Source organism: Gobio gobio (assembly GCF_949357685.1).
Source record: "Gobio gobio genome assembly, chromosome: 24".
Taxonomy (NCBI): Eukaryota; Metazoa; Chordata; class Actinopteri; order Cypriniformes; family Gobionidae; genus Gobio; species Gobio gobio.
The window spans coordinates 17,438,157-17,447,455 of NC_137120.1; the positions used below are offsets into that span (position 1 = coordinate 17,438,157).

General features: G+C 38.2%; 1 protein-coding gene across 1 annotated transcript; it reads right to left on the reverse strand.

The window, feature by feature from the left end:
* Positions 1-1,385: 1,385 nt before the first annotated feature.
* On the reverse strand, positions 1,386-8,033 carry dnajc19 (DnaJ (Hsp40) homolog, subfamily C, member 19). Its single transcript, XM_079808325.1, has 6 exons — positions 7,905-8,033; positions 7,454-7,505; positions 7,285-7,355; positions 7,126-7,205; positions 1,647-1,717; positions 1,386-1,538 (listed from the first exon to the last, which is right to left on the reverse strand). The coding sequence occupies exons 1-6, from the start codon at positions 7,905-7,907 to the stop codon at positions 1,468-1,470; spliced, it is 348 nt and encodes a 115-aa protein (XP_079664451.1). The 5' UTR covers positions 7,908-8,033; the 3' UTR covers positions 1,386-1,467.
* Between the last annotated feature and the right edge of the window lie 1,266 nt (positions 8,034-9,299).

Below are 9,299 nucleotides of genomic sequence, written 5' to 3' on the forward strand. Positions count from 1 at the left end.
GCAACTAGTTAATAGTGAGAATTGGAACCTGATCTAAAGTGTTACCACATTTTCTTCTTGTAGTAATTGGCCTTAATAAGGGGCCAAGTACCGAAGGTCTTGAGTCTGTGGAGTCTATCTGCCCATAGAACTGCTTGCGGAAAGTTTTGAAATTTGGCTGAAGTTTTGAAAATGTCTGAAGAACTGCCCAAAGTTGCACTTATGTTTAACTTTTGACCCGTAAGGCCTAGAAACAATTTTTTTTCCTCTGATTCCTTGGCTCAAGATGATTCGATTGCACCATATGACATTATTTTCCATCATAAATATGTTTCGGCCATTTTGGATTTTTACAAAAAAACTAATTTTTTCAAACTCCTTGACCGCTGCTCCGATTTTCACAAAAATTGATCCAGATGATCTTCAGACAATGCAGACAAAAAGTAAAAGCAATTCAAGTTGGTTCTTCAAACTGTTCTCAAATAATGTGTAAACAAATTCGACAAAGAGTGTGCCAAAATGAGCGCAAGGCTATATCTCCGCAATGCTTTATCGTATTCTGACCAAACTTGGTGTGTGTTATGACAACCATGACCTGAGGCTACCTGCACCGTTTCAGCACAGTGCCACCTAGTGGTCAGAAGATTTACATTTTTGCTTATAACTTTTCATTGGTTTGGCTAAAAATCACGTCTCTTTAGATCCGGTGCATCATGCCGAGTCATACGATACCCAAACTTCCCATGTCGGCCATTTTTAATTTTGCTTTATTTTGCTGTATTTTATGAGCGCATTGGTGTATCATTATGAAACACGGTATGTGTCTTCAGTTCACCCACCGTGCCCTGAAGGTACTTAATTTTTGGATACATTTTTTTTTCTTTCAGGTTATAATGTATAATAAAGTCAGAATTTATAATGAAATTTCCAAAAATGCTATAACTTTTTATTAAATTAGCCTGCTCTTAATAGATTCCTTGGGTCAGGCCTAGAACATAGATACCAATTTTGCCATATTTGGCCAAACTTTCTGTCTGCCATTTTGATTTTCTTTCAAAACCTACTTTTCCTAACTCCTCCTAGACCGTTGGCCTGATTTTCAACATTGAAACTTCAGAAAAAAAGATGAGAATTGACCTATTGGCTTGCCTGTTCACACTGATGAAAGTGGGCCACTTTGAGATTAAAATTGCTTTCACAACAGGTTCAAGCTGCTTACATGGATCCACTGCGTTGACCAACAGGAAGCCGTGCTTCATACATCATAAACATATGATAGTGTCCCACATTGGAACTGAATTCAAATTAAATGTGATCTTGCTGTTCACATTGGCCTACACAAAAGGGAATAAATCTGATTCAGCTGCAGTGTAAATATATTCATTTTCATACAAAAGGAGATCAGATTGAGATGACAACATGGTGTTTAATGATCAGGTAAGAATTCAAGTGCGTCAGACAGGGCTTGTTCAAACATTCAATGAAGGTCTAGTTCTTTGTTTGTCCATCAAGTAAATCTTTAGCCTCGTTGATTTTTGTTGCCAGATATGGGGATCCACCTGCCAAAAAAATAACACCGACCGCTCAAGGGAATTCACATACTGCAGAGTTTTGTACCTTTTGTATTTTATGATTGAGCTAACACAAAATATGAAATAAAGTCTCACCTCGGTCAGGATGGTTTAAAGTCATCATTTTTCTGTGTGCCTCTCTAATCTTGTTTTTGTTAGCAGTAGGACTAAAGGAAAGAGAATGAAACATGGGTCCAATTTACATTTAAAAATACATTTATATATGTATTTTTTATGGCTTAGAAAGCAGACTAAAGCCCCGTTCACACAAAGGACAATAAATATAACTAAAGTTTTAGTAATCATTCTAATTCTATGAGTCCACACTATAATGATGACACAGAAACAACATTATTGGAATCATTTTCCGAATGTGTTTTTTTTTCTAACTGATAAATTATAAAAACTTGAACAGCCCCACTTTAAAGTGTGTGAGCATTTAAAGCGGCAGATGACAAAACTGTGGTGCGCTTATAATAAAACCATGGTATTGTGTGTTGATGTGAATGCTAATATAGTTATCTTTATCACTCTCTGTGTGAACGGGTCAACTTTAACTATACAATTATAATAATTGTTCTAATTCTATAGCAACGTCAACACCACAGCTATAAGGACACAGAGAAACGGTATTGTTGGATTCACTTTCAAAACGTCTTTCACTCTTTTTTCTGCTGATGAACGATAAAATCACTGACAACCAATCACAATCCATCCGACTTTAAAAAGCGAAAGCATTTAAAGTGATACGACAACAAATGCGGCATGAGCTTATAAAAAACAATGTTAACATCGTAGCTGATCTTAGGGTGCTTTCACACTTTTGCTGTCAGTGTTTGGTTAGTTTAGATTATGTGAACGTGGTCTTCCGAACTCGGGTGCGCACCCGCGAACCGTACTACCAGAGTCTGCTTAAAAAGGGTGGTCTGGGGTATGGTTCATGTGAACTCCGGTACGGTTCGCTGCTTATGTGAATGCAATCGCTATTAATGACGTCTGATTTGATAAAAATGTGTGTTTGTGTGAGTTTCACTCATTTCCCGGGTGAGCGTGACTGATGTACTGCAAGCAGAGAGCTGTAAATCTAATTTTTGCTCGTCTTCAGCGTTCTTTAGAGCATTTGCAGTACATCCGCGGCAGATAGACGCAAGCGCCATTACGTACTGAAGCTTTGACCAAAAATGTAAGCAATTGGCCGTTACAAAACCAACGGTTAAAAAAAATATAAAAGTGAGTTCAGCAACGCTATGCATTTTCCACCTTCTAGCTCGCCGTCATTACCAAGCAACCGAGTAAACAGCTGCTGCTTTGATGACGCAAACGCACCCCGGTTCGGACCCAAATAATATGAACACAGTCCAGCGGGGGCAGAGGGAGGGGGGAGCAATCGAACTCGGGTTCGGTCCAGGCAATCGAACCAAGTGTGAAAAAGCTTGGGCTGGGTATTGTTCAAAATCTTTCGATCCGGTGCCAATTTCGATACCTCAGTTTCCATACCGGTTCCTAACGATACTTTTTTTCGATACCATATGTTTTAAAATCCATTTCAACATCAACAAAAATACATTAAACACAAAACTTTTATTTTTCACCTTAATTAAAACTCTGGTAACACTTCTCACTCAGGGTAACATTATTAATAAAACTGGTTGTGCTTTTTGTAATGGCGCTCCGATCAGGATTTTTGGAGCCGATCACAGGAAGCAATATCTGTCGATACGATCACCGATACCGATCTATTTGAAGCCTTCTTTTTATCATGTAGAATTATTTATAGGGAATTTTACAGGGCCTGAATTGTATTTCTGACAATGGGGGAATACCCCCCTTAGGTGACTCTTGTCATATAAATGTATATAATTATCTCACCTAAATATTTGATCATGCAGTGCATTTTTGTTTTTTAAGACCAATTTTCAGGTAGGTCTAACATTAGTATTGAGGTAAGAAATACTAAAGACATTTAATAAGAAATCAAATATAAATTAATATTGGTCTTCCCTGAATAAATTAAATTAGATTAATCCTTACACTTAAGGTTGCAAAATGTTGTCATTCAAAAGCAGTGAGTGTCATAAAGGTTAATCAAACAACACAAGACAAAGAGAAACTCAGAGACAGCAGCAGTTTATTCGACAGCTCTCACTTTAAGAGCAAACACGGATACGGTTACATGCAGTTGCACAAATGTTCACTCGCGAGTCACAACGGGGTTTACGTGCATACTCGTCAAGACGGTAATTTAGTACATACATTTGTGTGTATTTGGCCATTTCAGCGCAATTTGTACTTGTGAGCTGTTTGTGAGATAGCCTGTGTGTGTGTGCTGAGCGGTTTGAACACTGGCAAGACTTAAAAATACATGCAAATTATAAACTTTATTGACGATGCGACACTGCCTCGATTGTGGAAGTGGCAAATCCTGTGTCAACAGTTCAGCTCGATTTTAGTGCAGATGCGATGCGCTGATGTGAAGCCATTTCACCATTTTGAAAGGGAGAGAGAGAGAGTGCGCGCACGCAGTGATTCACTCGCGCTGTTTGTGAACTTACGTCTCACAGATAGGTTTCCTTTTGCGCCTTTGGTTGCAATACTTATCGCATATGTTGCACTTTGCTGACTCGGCATCCACTTTTATAAGTGTATAAAAGCCGCTTGGCTTTTGGAACCAAAATTTGGCACCGAAAGATAAATCATTTTTCGATACTCATAGTATTGGAGTTTTTCGTTCAATACCATAAAAGTATTGACGTTCGGTGCCCAGCCCTAGAAAAAGCACCCTTAAAGGGTTAGTTCACCCAAAAATGAAAATTCTGTCAGTAATTACTCACCCTCATGTTGTTCCAACCATGTAAGACCTTCGTTCATCTTCAGAACATAATTTAGTATATTTTTGATGAAATCTGAGAGCTGTCTCACTCCTCCATAGGCTTTCAGAGGGAACGAAACTTGATGGCCCAGAATAGTAAGTAAAAACGTCATTTAAGGAGTCCAAATGACTACAGTTGCTCTGTATTAAGTCTATCATGCGACGAAAATACTTTTTGAGCGGAAAAACAACAAAAATAACGACTTTATCACACTATTATTGTTGTTCAATTTGAGCCTCTGACGAGAGTTCGCGGGAGTGCCACGACGCATGCGCGAGAACTGAGATTAACCCTACTCCGAAAGAGTGAGCAGCCAGTCAAGTAGTAGTAGAAGAAGAACGCCGTAATCTCAGTTCTCGCACATCGTGGCACTCCCGCGAACTCTCGTCAGAGGCTCAAATTGAACAACAATAATAGTGTGATAAAGTCGTTATTTTTGTTGTTTTTCCGCTCAAAAAGTATTTTCGTCGCATGATAGACCTAATACAGAGCCACTGTAGTCATTTGGACTCCTTAAATGACGTTTTTACTTACTATTCTGGGCCATCAAGTTTCATTCCCTCTGAAAGCCTATGGAGGAGTGAGACAGCTCTCAGATTTCATCAAAAATATACTAAATTATGTTCCGAAGATGAACGAAGGTCTTACATGGTTGGAACAACATGAGGGTGAGTAATTACTGACAGAATTTTCATTTTTGGGTGAACTAACCCTTTAATGTGAATGGGTCTTGTGTGTTCATGTCTGTATAGCGCATGTTAACATAAAAACAAAAAAGCAGTGTATTGTAAAAATCATGTTCTAATCACATTTTAGAAATAAAGAAATGTGGCGTAACAGGGTTGAAGAAACAATCAAAATTCAACTTTGTCATTTGTACATATTCTCTGATTACAAATGAATGACTTATTAAAATCAACTACACTGTAATATATATTCTACACCGATGTGTAACAGGGTGGATCCTAACATGGTAGAACATAAAGTAAAAATGTTAAGTTAACACCGATAATGTATATGTGACAAGCAGGGCGGGCGAGAGCCATGAGAGAACCTGTGGGTTACACCGGTCTCTTATCTCTCGGAGGAGCTCGGATGCATAAAAGGAGGAGCGACGACAGTGAAGGACGAGAGAGGACCAGGCCTGGATTTTATGTTGTGTTTTGTTTATGTTGTATTATGTGTGTGCGGCAGTCATCCGTGAGGAGGCTACTGTTTTTACTTTCATTTCGTGTAAATTTATTTATTAAAGTTGATGAACGTTCACCGGTTCCTGCCTCTTTCGGTTAGGGTCAGTGACTGACCTTGACGGTTTAATTGTTTCTCTTGAAATTTTGCCTAACAGGGTGGAATTACATTTAGATTTATTAACATCTCCATTAACATACGTTTATGGCTCAGAGAGCGGATTATGTGGAGTAACTGGATTGAAGAAACACTCAAATTTCAACTATCATTGTTACATATTCTCTGATTACAAATTAAAGGTCCTGTTCTTCGTGATCCCATTATTCAAACTTTAGTTAGTGTGTAATGTTGCTGTTAGAGCATAAATAATACCTGTCAAATTATAAAGCTCAAAGTTCAATACCAAGCGAGATATTTTATTTAACAGAAGTTCCCTTTCAAAGCCTACAACGAACGGCCGGTTTGGACTACATCCCTATACATCCTGCTTTAATGACGGCAGTAGAACAGTTTGTTGACTAACCTCCGCCCACAAGAATATGCAAAAAAGGGGGCGTGGTCTTGTTGCTCTCCCACGTGGAGAAGAGGAAGTGTTGCGTTTGTAGCGGTTTTTAGAGTGTGTTTGTCGCCATGTCGTCCAGACGCTGTTATTTTCATCCCGGAGTCAAATCACCTTTCTTTGGCCAGAGACGCTGTACTTTGAGCGCATGCATCTCCCCGTTATGGTAAGAGGCGTGACCTTTCCGGGCAACGTGCGCTAAGCTGCTGTCGAATCACAACACGGGAACCGCTGGCACAATCAGAACTCGTTACGTATTTCTAAAGGAGGGACTTCATAGAATAAGGAAATCCTCAAGCTGTTTTTAGGACAGTGAAAACAGCAGTATACAGATAAGTAAACTGTGTGAAAAATACTGTTTTTTTTTTACACGCGAAACATGAACACATGTTATATTGCACACTGTAAACACAATCAAAGCTTAAAAAAACAGGAAAAACGGGACCTTTAATGACTTATTAAAATCAGTTGCACTGTAATATATATATTCTACACTGATATGTAACAGTGTGGAAATGTATGTAAAGGAAATTTTGCGTAACAGTGGAAATTTGCGCGACACCAAGTACATATTAACAGGGTGGGAGGCAGCAGAAAACATACTATTTTTGAATAAAAATTATTGGAATTAAAAACTAAAATATTCCTGTTTTCGTTTTAATTTTAGCATTCTGTTTTTTAAATATGTCTAAATTTCTATTTTAGTTTTACTTATTTTATAGTTGCATCAAGTTAAACTAAATTAATTAGTTAAAGTTTATTTTATTTCAAGTAGCGAATTTTTTTTATTTTTTTTTAAATGGGTTTAGTATATATAATAACCATGGTCTTAATGTTTGAATATTTCTATTATTTTTGTGCAAATACAGGCTATATCAAAACTCAAAACAAGCAATTTCAGTATATGATATTTTCCTCATTTCTGAATATCACAGTGTTTATGAAAACATAAGACTACCTGATGCCAAGAATAAGGGAAGCTTCTCTCCTGGTCATCTTTGGATCAAAACCGCCTTTGTAGTATCCGCTACCAAAAGCCTGTCACACATATATATCATTTGCATGAGTTTACAAAGATAAAGCATGGATGGATCTTAATGTGAGAAATATAACTTGCAGATTTGGATGCTTCCAGAGCTTGTTTCACTTGCGGCTCCATATGTTTCATGGCCTGCATTGCATAGCGACCTGTAAAAAAATGGACCAATAGAAAACAATCAGGCTTAATTAATGCACAGATGTATAATGTTCCTGTGCAAATTCATCATATTTTCCTGGAATCGTACCTGCAAACCCTGCTGCTGCCAGGGTAAGGCCCACGGCCACCATGCTACTGGCCTAAAACACACAAAACAATAACCCTTGATTGAGCAATTTGCATTAATTGAGAGGCAATTTGCATTATTCAATGCAACCACACATCAGACACGTCAATCATAAAAAACATCCCTTATATACAGATTATTTCTCATCTACTACATTGATTACATGCATCATATAATCATATCTTACCAATTTACAGTATCAGACAATATTACACAAGCTAGGGTTATCCAACCAGACAGGGAAAGTTTAATGTTTTACATATGGCACGTCAAACAAACATATAACATATCCTGAATGTCACTGACAGTTAGCAATGCGCTAATGCTACCTTTCATTTTCTATTAAATTACTCAATAAACGCTCCAGAATTACGCCAGACGCCAGGGTTAAAGTGAAGGAGGAAACACTTGCCATTTTCTCTGCTAAGATCCTGTGTTGCGATCGCCTATAGTTATAACTGTAATCATAACTGACTGCAAAAAGTCAGGCTCATGTGTTGTTGTTATGGTGACTTCTGAACTTCAGACAGCGACCTGCCGCAAAGCAAGCCAGTGCGTCGCAACGCCCGAATTTACGTCGTAAAACGTCAGTTGCAAGTTATTATTAGCTCCTTGGGTGCAGAAAGGTGAAGGTAGCAACAGCATTGACCAATATAACTACCTAATATCATTTATTAATGACAAGCTGAGATGGTTTCCGAATCCCATTTGAAAACGGAAGCAAAGTCTGTTTGTAGAGAAATAAATATATCATAGACGAAATATAATATTTTATTTACAGGCTATAGCCTATGCGACTTTCTATATAACCTGAATGAGTGAGTCCCATATTTCACAGGTCATATTTCCCCCAAAATCAATATTAAGGCTTAATAATACATCTCAAATATTCATTAGCCTACTGTTGTTGGGCAAAATTCCCATTCCCATTACCTTTTAATGCAAATAGTTATGACAGTGTTTATTTACTGACTGCTAAACTTATTTGGCAAAGCTGATTTTCAATACATACACACATTTCTGTAATTCAAAAACAATTGTGTAAAAAGTTTATACTGTACCGTCACAAGGGCTGTTCGCGCCAAAGTAAAGTGACAGCTGACTTGATGTAAAGCCAATAAAAGTTCGTGTTCTTGTCCTTCGAAATAGGCTACTATAATAATGAAAAGACTTAGCTAAAATTAGACTGTGTAGAGTGATGCTGTATTATTCTGCTTGTTAAAAATGTATTGCAGGAACATATATTTCTCTTTGCGTGAGACTGTGCGTGTGACAGTGATTCATGCGCACATGTCAGTCAGACTCAGCCAGCTTCGCACGTCAGGCTCGTATAGAGAGCTTATTCAGTCCATTCAAATTCTGATTTTGGCCGCCTCTGAGTCTGAAATGGTCAAACCTTTAAAGTTCAAGTAAATATGCTACAAATACAGGAGAATTGCATGGATGGAGAAAGCACGGACGCCTGCAGGATTTCATCTGATGGGAAGGTAGGCCTACGCACAGGTTTTGTTATTTAACACTATAAAGTTATGCTGCGTTCCAGGCAACCAGTGGCAGTAACTCATGTTTTGCCAACCTTCTAACCATGAAGTGCTCTGGAACGGCATTGTGACTTACCACCCGTGAACTCGTACTAGATCGATATACTCCTATACGAGCTCCGACGTCACACATAGCCCGCGAAACAGCAATGGCAGCCCCTATGGGCGTGGTGTTTATGGAAGTCGTACACGTTATTTTACAAATAACGTAAAATAAAAGGTTTAACAGCTTCTTGCCTTATTCTCCTCTGTTTCCCCCACATAAA